This window comes from Uranotaenia lowii, chromosome 3, assembly GCF_029784155.1.
Source record: "Uranotaenia lowii strain MFRU-FL chromosome 3, ASM2978415v1, whole genome shotgun sequence".
Taxonomy (NCBI): domain Eukaryota; kingdom Metazoa; phylum Arthropoda; class Insecta; order Diptera; family Culicidae; genus Uranotaenia; species Uranotaenia lowii.
Window position 1 is genome coordinate 101,436,505 of NC_073693.1, and position 17,885 is coordinate 101,454,389.

A 17,885-nucleotide genomic window follows, 5' to 3' on the forward strand; every position below is an offset into this window, starting at 1 on the left:
CAAATCGTTTCATTGCAGCTTATTTAGTTTACCACGTATGAAGACAATTATTTAAAATGAAAATATTTTGTTAAGACTTTTATTTGAAAGTATTGAAAGGCAGCCTTAACGCATAACATATTCAAGTTCTATACGTTCAAACTGTAACACTTGATGATATTATTTTAAGATATAAAGGGTGATACGGTCAAAATTTGGTCAAGGGAAAACGCGTGTAAATCGGTGAAATCGTTTATTTAAAAAATCAAATTAAATTTCTTTTTCAAGTTTAATTATTATAAAATTTAGGAAAAATATTCAGTTAGGCTTCCGCTTTTCCAAATCCGAATTGCCGGGCCTTACGCTTAACCCCTGCCATCAGATTTTGTACAGCCACCTTGTCCACCTTCTTCGCCGCAGAAAGCCAGTTTGCCTTGAGCTGCTGCTCGTCCTTAGCAGTTCCGCTCGACAATAGCCCAGTATTTCTCAATTGGGCGGAGCTCTGGCGTGTTGGGAGGGTTCTTGTCCTTGGGAACCACCTGCACGTTGTTGGCGGCGTACCACTCCATGGCCTTTTTACCGTAATGCCAAGATGCCAAATCCGGCCAAAACAGTACGGAACAACCGTGTTTCTTCAAGAAAGGCAGCAGACGTTTATTCAAACACTCTTTCACGTAAATTTCTTGGTTGACAGTCCCGGAAGCTATGAAAATGCTGCTTTTCAAGCCAAGGTACAGGTCAAGGTACAGATGGCTTGCCAAACCAGATATTTCTTCGCGAACTTTGACAATTTGATGTGCTTGAAAATATCTGCTACCTTTTCCATTCCTTTTGCCGTATAAAACTCCTGTCCCGGAAGCTGCTTGTAGTCGGCTTTGACGTAGGTTTCGTCGTCCATTACCACGCAGTCAAACTTCGTCAGCATCGTCGTGTACAGCCTTCGGGATCGCACTTTGGCCGTCGTATTTTGTTTATCATCGCGATTTGGAGTCACTACCTTCTTGTAAGTCAGTGTATGCACGGTTGTAGACGATACACCTAGCTTATTTGCGGCATCTCGGAGAGAGAGGTTAGGGTTTCGCTTGAAACTACCGGCAACTCTCTTTGTCGTCTCAGCGGCTTCCGGTTTCCCCCGATCCAGACTTCCTGGCTGTCGACAAACGTTCCTCAAACACTTTAATTACATTTGTAACGGTTGATTTGGCAACTTTTAGCAATTTTGCCAGCTTTGAGTGGCATTTTGACAACTGACAAACTGAAATTCCAAAATCGAAATAGGAGCATCATTCTACACACACACACACACACACACACACCTTCAAAATGAGGGGTGTTCGGGTTTTTTAAATGCAAAATTGAAAGAAATACGTCAAGTTGATATTGACCAAAATTGGACCGTATCACCCTTTATAGGTGCCGAAACCACCGTCGACCTCTCTAAGACAAAGTATCCGCTGCGTCGTGGACAGGAGTGAAGTGAGCAAAACACTCGGATTGAGCTGCAGAGTCAAATCGTCAGTCGTACGTGTTTCGGTTACTGGCCAATATAGTGCGGGCAATATCGATCAGCGCTTAAGCCAAGTGAGTTCGTTCACGGAAGATCAAGAGTGATTTGATTCGGTAGTGCGTTTTCTTGGAATAACTGCATCGGAAGTATCGGATTTGAGAAAGGAGCTTTCGGTGGTTATTCAATGTGTCCGCGACGCAAACTGCTCTTGCCTTACACGGGAGCTCAAGTATGTAGTGTGCGTGACATAGCCCAATTTCACACCGGGTGAGAGAAAATTGGGTATACTCAATCAACAATAAATTTTGTGTGGTACGCGCTATCTACACATCGTGCGAGAGAAATAAATCCAGAACTCATAAAGAGAAGGTGTACGTGAGAAGAGTGAGAGTTTAAGTGTGCATAACCCGGAAAAGTGCATCTCAAGACTGTGTCGGCACATAACCAGTACGTCTCGGTGGTCGAGTGGTTAGCGTGGTAAGACGATGATCGCTGGTCCATGATCGCTGGTGGCATGGGTTCGATTCCCATCTCGGTACTGGGTGTTAAATGTTAATCTTAAGTTGTCCACGTCAGTTATTCAGTCTGTAAAGCCTAAATCGGCTAAGACGGTGTATGTCTTTTTAGGAGCAAGACGAAAGATGAATTAGCAACTGGACAATTGAAAGCGTATTGCAGGCCGAAATCAGCTGGAATTCTAATTGAAAGCAAGATGGACACAGGCTAAACTGCAGAGCGAAATTTTTGAAGCTCGTCAACGACCCCATGCAGGTAATAAGATCCAAGGCATCATATTTAAATATGAATCACTTCATTTGCAAATCTTTGGTTAACAATTGTGGTATACAAAATTTAAATCTACACAGATGATAATTACTTTTAAAGAAATTAAACATTTTCGTATTCAATTTCGAGAGCTATATAAGTAGGATCCTGCTCCTGCTCCTGCTCCTAGATTTACAAATCGGTAAGCTCGGTCTGGTCAATACTACTTAGTAGGCTGGCGAATGATGAATAATGTGCAACGGGTGGTGGTCATATCACCTCGGCTGGGATGCTAGTAACCTGAGCGGAGATCGGGTACCCGGTAGATGCTTCGGTCGCATACAGAGACGGCTTAAACAGCGTCTGTCTAGCGGCGAGTGGATGAATTTATGAAATACGGCTCCCGCCAGCTAAGTCCAAGATGACAGCTCCATCGCAGGATACAAATCTTAGGCTAACAACCTACTGCTCCTGATAAATCAATCGATACAGAATCTGAGACAAGAAATAACCGAACTGGAATTTTGGCTATGGCTTTTAGCATGAAAACACGGACTAGAATTGAAACTTGGAATATTTTGACCCTTGCCCAGACAGGTTACCTGGTTCAACTTATTTTTTTTTAGTCTATGCAGACATTTAGAGAAGTTTACACATCTTATTCTACTTTTGAAAACAACCTTAGAAATATTAAAATCAGAGGTAATAAATAACTATTTCATTGAAGCGAGCACAACATGTATCCAAAGGGTTGTTTTATCCGTATCGGGTTCGTCTAGTCCTAGTCAGTCTTAGAAATTCCTGCGTCCGAGTTGATTTTACAGGAGCGTTGAATGGAAGAAATGACAACAATTCTGGACAGTCCACATTATTCTGTAGAATATCGAAGATAAAGAATCGTTATAGGAGAAAGCGCCTTGATGCCAGCGTCGGTAGATTTGGATTTTTTAGGCTGTAATAGTCGTTGAAAAATTGCGTGTTTCGTCGTATGAAGCCAAGAACCGCAAAGCCCTTAGCTGTTGTAGTCGAGATATGCTGCGAGAAGGTGAGGTTGGTGTCCAAAATTATGCCAAGGTTCTGAACGATGGAATTGCGGCTTAAGGTGGTCGATGACATTTTGAACTCAAAGTTCATAGGTTGACGTTTACGAGTGTAAGATATGACACTACATTTGGAAATATTAGGAGCCATAAATACCATTCTGATGACACCACATTAGAATTGACTCGATGTCTTTTTGGAGAGCACAGCAGTCAACAAGGTAAGCTATAGAACGAAAAATTTATAGATCCTCGGCGTGCAACAACTGCTCTGATTAAATGATAGCGCATAGATCGTTGATAAAAAGAAAGAAGGTCAAAGGTCCCAGATGACTTTCTTGTGGAACTGCAGAATGTGGTAGATATGAGTACAAATAAGCAGTTCGATATGAAATAAATTAAAATATACATATAACATTTAAATATGTTTATAATTTATGCTTATAAACGTTCTCTGGCAACACAGCATGTTATTTATCATTGGGCCTATGATTCGGTAACGCATTCATTGATCGAATGAAGTGTGGGTGTGAGAAAATGAGCAGAATGAATCCTATTAAGATGGTATTGAAAGTGTCTGTGCGAGGAGAAAGGATGATGCAATCGAATGAAAAAAAAAAACGGTCATTCTTTTGGCGTCTTTCGGGAAGAAAAGTTCGTGCGCGAGTGGTTGAGAAACATCAATAAGTAATTCCGTCTCCGGTCATCACAATTCCTTCTTCGGTCACCACACAGAAGTGATTCGAAAAGGCGTCGAGTTCACGTCATTTAGTCGTACGTAAGCAGTCCGGTCTACGAGATAAGAATTGTTCCATAAGCAAAGCCAAACAGGTATTCCTATCCGACGCATTTTTTCGATGACAAATTTGTGCGGTACCCTATCAAAAGCCTTGCTCAAGTCTACATAAACTGCATTGACTTGTTGACATTTGTCGAGCCTAGTAACCAACTTCGAAACACACGTCATCAGATTGGTGGTCGTGATTTATGATTTATGAATCCATGTTGATCTTCAGAAATACAGTGATGCACCGATTGATAAAGTGCGTCATAAACGAGACTCTCGAATACTTTAGGCAAACAGCTTAGAATCGAAATCTCTCGGTAGTTTTCCACTCGATGCAAGTCGCCGGATTTGAGGATAGGAGTGTTCGATGCGATTTTCCATGCGCTGGGAAAAGTACCTTCCGTTAACGATTGGTTAAAATTAATCGAAATTGGTACGGATAACGGATCGGTGCATTTCTTAACCAGAATTGAATGAATGCCATCTGGCCCAGGTCCGTTTCATCTAACGTAGACAGCTTCCGAAAGACGTCGTTCGAGGAGAAATTCAGCAGAGGAAGGTTGAAGTCACGATTCGGCAAGCTTCTTAGGTATGATTTGTATAAAGGTGGTGAGTTAGTGCTACGAACACTCTGAAAGAATGTCGAAAATTGGATTGCAACAGCATTTGGCGTTTTGGCAGTTCTATCGTTGTATGTGGTCACTTGAGGTATACTCAGAGTACCCTTTCTCAGTCGCACGGATGACCAAAAATATAAGGGATCAGTGTGAGCGTTATCCTGATTTCGATTGATGTAGTCACAGAAACTTGTCACGTGTAATGTGTTGCAGGCGCTCTCTAAGTTAGGTACCTCAAGAAACTCGGTCATATCATTGCCGTTGCGGAACCTTTTTCTAGCTTTCGTCAAACGATTGCGAGGGTTACGAAGTTTGGGGTTTAGCCAAGGTCACTTGGGTATTCCGAGATGGCCGTACAGAAAATCAAATTATCCACAGCTGCATCAGCCGAAAATCTAGAAGAAGCCTTCTTGATGTCCGCAACAAACGAAGTGCAGACATTGACATCTGACCATCACCTCGCCCATGATGAGATACGACTGACGGAACAGTCGAAAAACAGTGGTGTGGAATCAAGAATGCCTTTATCACGACGAGCCATGGTACTCTCGGTAAAGTTTGTGGAAGAAGAAGTTAATGGATGACGGATAAAACTTAGAGGATGGTCGATGATCGCAGAAAGGCGAAAGTCGGAATTGAGCAGACATAACCGGGTCAGCCAAAGCAGCCGCCCGCTTTCGATATGCGGAGCTGGAAAAGGCAGTTAAATGAGCTTGTAAACGAGACAAGAGAGCCTGGACAAACTCCCTAACCGAAGAAAAAGGCAGTTAAATGAGCTTGTAGACGAGACAAGAGAGCCTGGACAAACTCCCTAACCGAAGAGGAGAAAGAGTCGCGGCCAATGGAGATATCCGATTACTTTATGAAATTTCTCGCCGCCTCAGTGGTGCAACGACTAATGCTAGAATGCCGCTAATAGACCGAGCAGGTCAATAGTTGACAGATCGAACAGATCAGCTCAAGCGTTGGACTGAGCATTTTGAACAACTCTTCCGAGTCACGAAAAGCGATGGCCAACAGAACCCGCAGCTCAAAACGCCAATCACTAGTTTACAGCATTTTTTAACTCAGTAAACTGAAGGTCATTTCCAATGTGAAATTGGGCGCTGAATCCGAAAATGAAATTCAAAAAAATCTCGGTAGAACCGTTTTTGAGTTATGCTCCAAATATGAAATTTCGAAAAAATTAAAAAAAAGTTCTTGTACTTAGATTAAAATATCTCGGACGGCATAACAGTAATTTGAAATCCCTCTTTTGCATATTAAAGGTGAATAAATTTTCTATCGATCATCTGAACACTATTTTTGCGTTTGACCAACAGTATTGTTGATATTAGTGACTTTATGAGAAAAAAAATAGAAAAAAGCATTTTTTTAGAGAAAATTTTGTTTCAACGAAAGTTTTAGACTCGATAGTAGCATTTAAAAAATCTGATTTTCTTTTGCGCTTCAATGTCAATTTAAAACAAAGATTTCAAGTGGTAATTTATCAAAATCGGTTGAAAATTGAAGAAGTTATGGCTACTTTACCATAACTGTAATTTTTGCAGTTTTTAAATATTTAGCGAACCGCAGTACACTTATCATAGTATAGGATGAATGAAACATGATAAATCTCACTCGCTCCAAGTCAAAATTATTTTTTAGCTTACCAGAAGGTCACATGCAAAGTTTCAGGAAGATCTGACCATAGGGAGGGGTTGCTTGAGTCTCAAACTTGAATAAAATTTTGAAGTATTTTGCCTGGTAGGAACGAAAAATACTGGTTTTTCATCAATAACTTTTTTCATCACTAGCTGCGCAAAAGAAAATCAGATTTTTTAAATGCTACTATCGATTCTAAAACTTTCGTTGAAACAAAATTTTCTTTAACAAAATGTTTTTTTTTCTAATTTTTTTCTCTCATAAAGTCACTAATATCAACAATACTGTTGTTCAAACGCAAAAATAGTGTTCAAATGATCGATAGAAAATTTATTCACCTTCAATATGCAAAAGAGGGATTTCAAATTACTGTTATGCCGTCCGAGATATTTAAATCTAAGTACAAGAACTTTTTTTAATTTTTTCGAAATTTCATATTTGGAGCATAACTTAAAAACGGTTCTACCGAGATTTTTTTGAATTTCATTTTTGGATTCAGCGCCCGATTTTACATTGAAAATGTTAGTCAGTTAATCTAGTTCACGATTTTATTAAAATTTTGTAAACTAGTGTAATTAGTCGCATTAATGACGTCAACTTGGTAGCGCCCTCCCTGGCTGCAATAGAAGCGCCAATCAGAGACATGAAGTCCTACAAAAGGCCTGGAATCGATTGCATTCCTGCTGAGATGCTTAAAGCCGACTCTGCAACATTCCCGGCCGACTGGATGCAGGGTATCCTTGGAAGTAAAGGTCCCGAAAAAGGAGACCTGACCGAGTGCGATAGCTGGTGAGGCATAATGTTGACCTATACAACCCTCAAAGTGTTCTGCAAAGTGATCCTGAACGGGATCCATAGGTGAAAATCGACGCAACACTCCGACGGCAACAAGCTGGATTCCGCTCCGGACGATCATGTGTGGATCACATCACAACGCTACGAATCATACTGGAACAAATCAACGAGTTCCAGGACTCTCTTCTGCTGGTGTTCGTTGATTTCGAAAAAGCATTCGACCGACTTAACCATGAAATCATCTGAGTGGCTCTAAGGCGGCGAGGAGTCTAAGAGAAACTAGTCCATCTCACCACCAGTCTCTTCTGACTGGATCGATCGACTGTGCACCGAACCGAGGATTGCCGTGGAATCCTTCAACAATGGAGCAACTGAACGACCTTCACCTGGCTGACGATATTGTTTTGCTCGCCCAAACACAACCAGATATGCAGAGCAAACTCGACGACCTCACCGAAAGTTCCAAGGCAGCAGGTCTCAAAGTCAATGTCGGAAAGACCAAGTCGATGGAGATCAACACAGGAAATCCCTCCAGTTTCATGGTAGCTGGGCAACAAGTTGAGAAAGTGGAGTGCTTCCAGTATCTTGGTAGCCAGAAAACGCCTGATGGTGGTACCAGGAAAGACATCGAAACACGGATCAGAAAAGCCCGATTTGCATTTGCGAGTCTCCGAAACATCTGGCGCTGACGCCAGATTTCTCTACAAACTAAGATCCGAATCTTCAACACAAAAGTTAAATCCGTATTGCTGTACGGGTGCGAAACTTGGTGCACATATGCGGTAGTGACGCGAAAATTGGAAGTCTTTGTAAACCACTGCCTGTGAAATATCATCCGCGCTTGGTGGCCTGGCAACTGGATCTCAAATGAGGAACTGCATAGCCAGTGTCATCAAAGGGCGCTAGAAATCGAGATTCGGGAACGTAAGTGGAGATGGATTGGGCACACGCTGCGAAGAGATAAAAACGAGATTTGCAGAGAGGCGCTAGATTGGAATCCAGAAGGTCATCGAAGAAGAGGCAGACCCAGAAACTCGTGGCGGCGAAGCCTAGCCGCTGAAATCCGAACTGTCGACGAGAATCAGTGAAGAAGACGCTGGCTCCGAATCATCAACAGTGAAGGTCTTTTACCACGGCTCTATGCACCGGAGGATCGGCGCGGAAACATTAAGTAAGTAAGTAAACCACTACATAGGAAATAAATTTATTGGTGGCAAACTAAAGGTCAAATTATTCTGAGCACTACGATATTTTGGTAGTTTGTTTAATAAAGTGCAGTTCTTCCAGATGACCTGATGCTGGAATGAGTTACATACTTATGTTGTAGTTTAATTGATAGTTCAACCCTAGCAGCTTTCCAACATGACGAACAAGAAATCAAATTCTGCATATGTTCAAAAATACAAAAAAAAAAAAAGTGCAACTTACCTCCGACACCTCGGACTGGCAGCTCTCGACCGACTTGGTCAGCTCCTGGAGCTGGGTCCGGATCTCGCAGAGGGCAACCGTCGTCTCGAAGTGACGGTCACCCCGCTGCAGATCGTCCAGTTTGGCGGACAGATTCATGCTCATCACGCTGACCTGCTTCTGCAATCTGTTCGATGTTGTGATATTGATTGGTTGATTTATTGTTGGTCCAGAGCAGTCCCAAGAAAAAGCAGGAAAAAAATCGAAAAACATATTAGTTGAAATTGGCTCTGTCAAACAAAGTTTGAGATTATTTATCGTTGTGGGGCAAAAACGTGGATGGTTTGATATGGATTGATCCTGTTGACGGGGGAAAAGGATGAAGGATGAAACGATTGGTTTCGTAGATTCCATCGACGACGTTTTGGGATATGATCTGGATAGGGATGAAACTAATTTGAAAAACGTAAAGTTCGACAAAATCCACTACTTGAAACGAGAGCTCTTTTGCTAGAAGATAGCCTCTCAGGATAGAATAAAAACTTTTAAACAATACAATTACAAAAAGAAATAAAAAAATGTTATCTGCACAAAACGGACGTAAACACAGGGAATTTCGATTTCGATTCGAGCAAACGAAAGAACCAACAAAAAAATCGGAAGCAAATTGTATCCACAAACGGTGGGCAGGAAAGCTTTTATTTGAAAGCGATGTTTTCTCTTTCCTCCTTTCCGGAGGGGAAAAAATGGCTACCTATTGTTGTGAGATATGGAAGAACTAGAGCGAGAGAGGGTAGGAAAAATGGCACAAGATTGTTGCAGGACGAAAATGTAGCAATTTGAATTGCAAATGATTCCAGTCTTATTTGATTTGTTCATTTGCAGTTGCACTACTTAGAAGAGTGGGTGGTGGAGGATGAACAGAACAGATGGAGAGAGTTGCGTTTTAATTAAAAATATCAAAATTTGATGTATGAAACTGTAGCGTATGGACTAACTATCGTTAGCAAATAAATGGAACTGCTGGAGAGCTATTGACGATATGAAATCTGTTCATCTTTATGTACAATGCTATGGAAAATTTTGTTACAAAAGTCACAAAAATTAACTTAAAAATTTAACTGAACAAAGTTGAAACCATTTCTTTTAATCATTACTTGATTAGCTCCAAACCACATACAGTCGAAAGTAAATTAAAAGTTAATATATTTTTTTCAACAATTAATCTGTAATTTAAATTTCATGATTTATGAATGTTCGTTTTCTCTAAGAGCTTGTTTTTTGATAATCCAAGGGTTGACATATTCATAAAATAATGTAAACACACTCTTAAATGACGGTCTCAACACTTGAGTGATCATAGAATAACTCTTTTTAAATTTGGAGCTTAAAATGAGTAAGACTTTATTTAAAACTCAAAACAATATTCTGATTAGAATTGTTATAACACTCTCCTGTTTTTCTTTTGAAACTCAAAAATTTGATACCTAATTGAAATGTATCAAAAATCGTATTTGGGTATTGTTAATAATAATAATTATTATTATTATTCTTATTATTCTTTTTAATATTTTACGATTTTTTTTTGGTATTAAGTACTGCAATTGACAAATTTTTGTTGAGTACCTCTATTTCTACATATTTTTATACTGTAAGATTATACTATTTGTGATTTTGAAAAAAAAATGGAACTTAAGCATGACTATTATGTCTTGCCGATTTTAAATTTGCGAAAATACACATAAACGTCGAATGATTGAATATTTCGTTCAAAAACTGGCGAAAACATTATTCTATTGAATTCCACAATTATATACAGAAAGATTCCATCAGCAACATCATCGAAATCACATGATTAAATTGCAAATCACTCAAGATGGAACTAACGTGATCACTTATCACACGGTGTAAAACTCAGTAAAAGTTGCTCACTAAACCTTTCCTTTTTTTTTGTTTTATTTGCCACAATCTGATAATGTTCGCGTCGATTTTCTGGCAACTTATACATTTATATTTACTAGGAAGAAATTGAAAATTAAAGAAAACTAAGCTGCTGCCATTATTTTCAATTAAGTTTCCCAAAAAATTGATAATATTGAAGATAACAGGTTAATACTTAATAGTCTTGGACATCCAACAACAAGACTGCTCCACACTGAACTTAAAGTTTCATTTCTAATCGGGAATGATTTTCAGACAATATATTATTTAGACACGAGCTGATAATTTTTTCACGTCTTCCCAATCCAACGTTTAGGATCGAATACCTCTAAGCCAGTCATGCGGTCTAATATTTAGAAAGTTTTTGTTTAAAGAAATTGTGAGAACCTTCTTCCAGTAGATTACTTTTTGTTTCAATTCTAGTCCTTCTATCATCTTTGTGTCATTCACGATTTTTTGTTAACGCTTCATCAAAAAAAATTCAGCCGATAAGAAGGTGTTAGTACCGGAAATATACCGCAGCAGTGTTCCGAAAATCACTCATTTTTAATTAATGTTCCTGATTGCACTTCGCAACTGAACGTATAGCGATCGGGTTTTGTTATTGATTGCTACTGGACTTATCCGATCATCGTTCGTTCTATTCATCGCTAAAATACAGATCACCTCGTACGATGTTTGCTGTCAAAACAGTGCAGTAAGAATAAAATCAAACTGTAGTTGTGTTTGTGATGGAAAGATGGTCACTTCCGCCGTCTTTTCAATTTCTAATCAGCCAGGCGGATACTGAGTGAGTGACATTCAGAATGGATCAGTTGATATCTCACTCATCTCCGATATGCGATTTTTGCAAACCCGATGATTCTGATTGATGGGACTCGGTTGGCATTGCTGAGTAGAGCGCTGATCAAGATTGCATACCAGTCGGGCGAAGCAGTTGCGAGAGGCGCTATCCCATAATACAATCAGAATGTATTGAACAGGAAACGCATCCTGAGTGTTTATTTTGATTGATTTTCGGAACATTGCCGCAGGGTGAACTTCAGAAAATAATGTTTAGATGGAATACTGTCTTGAAGTACCGGCAAAATAAATACCAAATACACTGCTGGCCAAAAATTTGGGATCACCCGCTCAAAAACATGCAAATTTTGATCGTTCATATCTCAGCAGTCTTGGGACATATTGCAAATATTATGATCTCATTTGAAAAATAATAAGCAATAGCTATTCGGAGGTATTTTGTGGGCATATGGTCAGAGATACCAGTCCATAATACATCAGCAGACCCCTGCTGAAACCAGAAAGAAAATGATGAAGAAGAAGAGGTATTTTGCCCAGAAATAATGTTTTAGTTTTGCACCTAGAAATTAACCTAAAATAAGAACATTTTCAAAAATCGCACTCAATATTCAAAGCCGATCATCTCGGGATGGGGTGGACCAAATTTCAAAATTTGAGTTGCATTAGAATCCGTATTCTATACTTCTCAAAACACAATCAAAAAATTTTACGCAAAAATTTTAGAATGTACTTTTAATTAATAAAATAGACACTTAATTTATCGTCCAAAAGTTTGGGATCACCCCTCAGTATAGTGTATCGGCCAAAAGTTTGGGATCATTCTTTTAAAAACATGCAAATTTATCTCATTCATATCTTTCTCATCTAACATCGTATTGCAGATCTGATGGGTGCATTTGAAAGCTTAGGAATTGTTGTTTTTTGTTTTATGAATTTATAAAAAACAACAATTCCCAAGCTTTCAAATGCACCCTTCAGATCTGCAATACGATGTTAGATGAGAAAGATATGAATGAGATAAATTTGCATGGTTTTAAAAGAATGATCCCAAACTCCGAAATAGCTATTGCTCATTATCTTCCAAATGAGATCAGAAAATTTGCAATATGTCCTAAGACGGCTGAGATCAGGGGACTGAGATAAACGGAGAATCGTCGTCAATGATCAAAGAAATTTGGCAGTCAATGATTGAATTTGTTATAATTTGTGGCAATTTGTTAGAGAGAATTAGGAAGGTTTAAGTTAAAATGAGAGGAACCGGTGCTCAGAGAGAGTGAAAATGTGCTAATTGTTGCAAATTGTTGCAATTTGTTAAGCATTTGTTGAATTTTGATCATTACCATTCCAAATGCAAAGAATTCTCTCTCCACTGCAATCCCTTGGCTGAGATATAGACCATCAAAATTCACATGTTTTAAGCGGGTGATTCCAAACTTTTGGCCGGCAGTGTATGTTCATCGGCTTATAAGTCGTTTAGAATAGGGGACCGATTTTCAGTGTGGAATCCTGAAAGGCTCATTTCAAGGTTTATCTCGAGAAACGCACAACTTACCAGATTGCTCCCTAGCTATTGGTGAGGTCAGTTGTGCTAGCGATTGTTTATCATCGCTTACATATTACTAGGCTTTCGGACACTCTCTTTAATCGTGAGAGCCAAGGCCGTGCAATCAGTTAACTGAACCCCCCCCCCCCTCTTACAGAGATTTTTTTCTAGTTAAATTTTGAACGTTAAAAGTTTTTCAATAAGTATTAACAAACAAGTCAAAAATTGTCTTTGCCTACCACGAAAACCAGTCTTAATTCACCCTAGGTGAGACATTTAATTTTCCGACTCTACATATTTATATGACGTTCACGATTTGAATTAAGGCCAGTACAAATATTAAATTTTTCTTTTGTCACCCTTCCCTTCGATTTTCCGAAAATCCCAAAGGGGAGAATAAATAAAGGTTAAGGTATTTTAGTGCAAAATTTCACAAATTCCTCGAAAACTCATGAATTTGCAATGGCGAAAGTCAAACTAAGAAAGATGGGAATAACCTTTTATTTTTAAAATTTTTCCAATTTTAGATTTAAGTTAACTCGATGTTTTTCAATTTTAGGCAGATTATTTTTTATTATCTCTACCCTCGTGATGCTCCAAGAGACAAAAAAGGATTTTAAATTAGTTAAATTATCTTTAAACTTTTTTCTACGTTCAAAACCCTGCATGTTGAGTTTCAAATTGGAAAAAAATGGTTTGTTTTTGAGAAATTCAAATGCAAGTAAAAGTATTATTTAAAAATCTTGAAATATCTATTTTTTCGAAGGCTTACAAACAAACACTTTTCCTGATGAAATCAAAGCGTTTAGAAGCAGCAGGTTGATTTATGTGATGGTTCTTCTTTTTTTCTAAGTGAATTCATTGTTTTGCTGTAGTTTTTGTTGTATTTTGAGGTAAATTTTTGATATTTAATGAATAGGGACGTTCTCCAAGAGTAAGCCAGTCTAGAACAAAAGGTTAGAAACCCTATCAAATGGTAAAGTTTGAAGGAAATAATTTAAGGGGAATAGTGCGAGGGCCAAGAGAATTGAATGAAGGCAAAATTTTATTTTTTTTTGTAGTTAAAACTTTATAAGTAATGTTAAAAAAATTAGCTCCTTTATTTATGCAGCATCATTGTCCATCATTCGATTTTAATTGTTGCTCGGCCTTAACACACAAACTGTCTTAGTTTATCAATTACTAGCATTTGTAAATATCTTGAAGGTATTTTGTATTCTTTATGATCAAGAAAATTCGTTAAAACCAACAAAATACAGACTGATCAATGTTACCCCAAAGCTTCAAAACTAAGTCGAAATCGATTTACAAATCAAATTCAAAGAAGTTTAATAAATTTCTGCAACCATGTTTTACGTTCATAGGACTCCAGTCCTGGTTTAAAAAATATGAAACATGCCACATTCACCTTAACAAAAAATATAATCGAAAAATATTGAAAAAAGGCATCAATCTTACAACGTTTTAACGGTAGCAATTAAATTCTTTTAAAATTAATTTTGAATGGTTAGACGAGTTAAACCCTTCTTAAATGTTACCCTTGTAAAATGTTATATTACTTTTCTTTTCAATCTTCATATTTTGATTTAATTTTCAAATAAATAAACCGAATTTTGAAGTCGAACTCTTTCAATTTTATGGAATATTTTTTATTTGTTTGTTATTGTTTTTCAATTCTAAACTTTTGTGTTCTGCAAATAATCTGCTTTGAAACTTTTCAAAATTAAATTTTTAATAAGAAATACATAAATCACCTTGTTTGAAATTTTCCTTTGTTCAAAATGGATTTTTTTCCTAATCAAGAATTCACATTTCAAATCGTGTTGAATTTATGTTTTTTTCTCAAATTCATGATATTACAGCGGAATTTTTAAATCAATAATTCAATTGAAAATGAAGAAAATAAATTTAAATTAAGATGAATAAAAGATAACAATCATTAATATTTCTTTCAACAATTTTTTATCATGCTTTATTTTTAACTTGATCGAACATTTATTTGAGGATTCAGATTTGTTTTAATCTGGTTTAATATTTTATGTGTTCTATTTCTGTGCATTAATTCTTATGTCCGAAGCATTTTCGAATTTTGATTCGCATTCTTTTCCTGGTGTTTTGGAAATAGTGATTTTAAATTTGTAAACAAAACTTCTTTAAATTTTATTTCTTGTTGAAAAAAAGGAACATCATTTTGAATAATTTATCAATGACTTACCGGAGATAGCATTGAGTTGAAACCGTTAATTCTGTTTTGTTTTGAAATTTTTGATTTATTTTATCAGTAAAAGTCGTAATTCTTTGAGTTAGTGTGATAAATATAAGTAACGAAATGGTGTTCAAAATCAAATTCCTCATTTATTGTGAATTTTTGGTTTTGTTATTATTTTTGGCTGAATTTAAATTTCGAAAACCCTTCCCCATGGACGAATCCTTAACACGGGCCTGCTGAGAGAAGATGCATATTCTAGGATAAGGATTCAATAACGAAAATATTGTGGACTTCTGAGAAACTTTGAATTTTGCTGCCCAGTCATAGACAAATTATCTCTAGTTTTTTCGAAACAAATATTTAATTCTGGTTTGCTTAACAAACTTTTAGGAAAGGCTTTATTGAATGTGCGGTATTCAAAAACCCGTACTCACAAGACTTGTGAAAGTGATTTAAGTCATTTCGCCAAGTTTTGTGCCTTTGGTGACAACTTTGGTGAAGTAATTCGTAGCGTCCAGCTATAGACAACACTTTTGAAAATAAATGAAAACTAACATAAAATGATTTATCTTATGAATTTGTTCTAAATTTACTATTTTTTTAATATAGTAGATCATAATATTGATACTCTTCAAATCAGTAAAGGAACAAATATTTTCAAGAATATATTTTCGAAGTTATTGGTTAAAAATCATAAGTGTCCGGTAGCCCCCCCTATTTTTTCCAAAAAAAATGTATTCAATAGGATTAAAATAGGTACATAAGTAGGTTCGGTAATATTCTGAATGCTTTTTATGAATTATCACTTCATTATCAAATTTTAACATGTCAATTTGATTTGTTTTTTTTTTTTAAAAAGAGATGAAGTTTTCATCTGATCTAATGTAATTTCAAGATTGAGTTCATTTCTTCCGTTCGAGGAAAAGTGAAAGTCTGCGACTGTCTGCCGTTCCCATCAAAATTTACTCGGACACATCTTGACGTCAACCACATCCCGGGCCATCATTAAAATTCATGACCGGTTGTTACCTTTTGCGCTCAACAACATTGGCCTCGGACAACTTCTTCTGAACTGAGCTGAGCTGAGCTATTCCGGTTGTTCGGTTTCCTAAGCCAAATGGGACTCAGCATCTAGTTAACTTTCTGTGCGTTTGCCTTCAAGACGCACAATCTCGCATTCGTGTCATCCCCGGAACGTGGTTTCATGGAAGTTTTCCTAAGGTTGTTGGTAACCTAGAAATGACCAACTGATGGAACATGAACTACCATCGCAAGTACGAGAAGATGTGAAAGAAGGAAGAAGGATCTTTCGCTTTTTTTTTATTTCATTTCGTTCGAATGTTTAGCCCACCGTTTGGGGGATTTTCTCGGAGCTTCAATTTTTTAACAACATTTTTTCGGTGCACGCATTTAAGGATTTCTATGGGATTATTTCGGAAATTCGGAGGGATCAGACAAAAACTATTAAACTAGTTAACACAAGAAAAAAAACTCAAGCATCTACAAAGCAACTCAAACAAAAAATGGTTAAGCATAAATGAATTTATTACATAACTTAGACTGCACGCCAAAAAGCTTAGACTTAAAAAGTATAATCGGAAAGAAAAATAAGGAAACTTAAAGCTGCTGTTGCTGCAGCTAAATAGAATACATAAATTAGCTTGTTTGGAGATACACGACAAAGGAGGACGTGAGGAGAAAATGAAAATCATTATTGGGAAGGATAAGCGAAACTGGGCAGAAAAACAGAAACTAGGAGGGACGGAAGGGAGGGCAGATGACCTCAATTCTTTGTATCTTAATCCTTTCGGTAAACTTTGAAACTTCACCGAACCGACCAACTGAGATGCGAAGCGAAAGACCGACGAGAGAGCATCTTGCAATGGCGACCGTGAGAAAGATGGGATGGGTGGATGGGCGGGAATCATTATTTCTGGGCTTTTGTTGTCGCCCAACTTTCAACCACCCACCCACTTTTCTCATACATTCATTCAAACATAACCAAGCTGATGGCTCGAAGGCTAGATAAAGAGTGCAAATCCTTATGTCTTTTGTTTCGCATAATGTTTAATATTAATATAATGCCATGCTGGAAAAGCTCGTGTCGGATCTTTGTCTTGGGAAAGTCCGAGATTTGCTTGTCTTGCGACTACCTACTGCTACAAGTTGCTTTGATAATTTGGAGAAAAAAAAAATTGAACGAGAAAGAGAAGGTGTTGCACAAAGATTGCTGATTAAATTTTGAAGATAAATATCAATGAATTTAAGAGCGTACTGTACTAATAAATGAGTTGAACAAATACTTATAATATTTGACCATTACAAGAACAATCAAAAACAAAACAAGTATGCTTCATATCCATAATTTGGGAAAAAAATCCATTTAAAAAAATATATTTTTTAATTATATAATTATGAGACTTTAAAATAGTAATCAAGATTGCTACAAATCTCCCAAGAAGATCAAAAGAAATTGTATAAGCCACGTTCAAGTTTTCAAGTGAACAGTTTGAAAAATTAATGTCTAAAATAAGGTTGCCAGATTGCCCGGTTTTATCCGGGTTTGCCCGGATATTTAAAACAAATTTTAGGAACAGACTGCCCCGGCCCGGGAGCCTGGATTTTATTAAAGAATGTCCGGATTTCACCAGGATTTATTCACTTTATTTGGCAAATCAAACAAAAAAAATGTGTTGTGAAAATTTTAAATTTATGCCTTCAAACAAAATTTTATGAGCAAGTTTTATAAGAATATCTGACAATAGATTATGATGTATTTTTTTTCTATTTTATTTTTATAATTTTTGTTGAGAAATTTTTGGGTTTTGACAAAATTTGCCCAGATAT

General features: G+C 37.2%; 1 protein-coding gene across 16 annotated transcripts in view; it reads right to left on the bottom strand.

The window, feature by feature from the left end:
- Window positions 1-17,885, bottom strand: part of LOC129757026 (glucose transporter type 1) — an 875,183-nt gene that overhangs the window by 225,862 nt on the left and 631,436 nt on the right. For 15 of the 16 annotated variants that reach the window (XR_008739590.1, XR_008739591.1, XM_055754123.1 and 12 more), the window contains one exon: window positions 8,563-8,728. The exons of the other annotated variant lie outside the window; for it this stretch is intronic. Coding sequence is in view for 13 of the 15 variants with exons in the window: in XM_055754123.1 (XP_055610098.1) it covers window positions 8,563-8,728 (166 nt within the window). In the remaining 2 variants the exon portion in view is untranslated. The remainder of the gene's footprint in view (window positions 1-8,562; window positions 8,729-17,885) is intronic. 16 annotated transcript variants of the gene reach the window in all.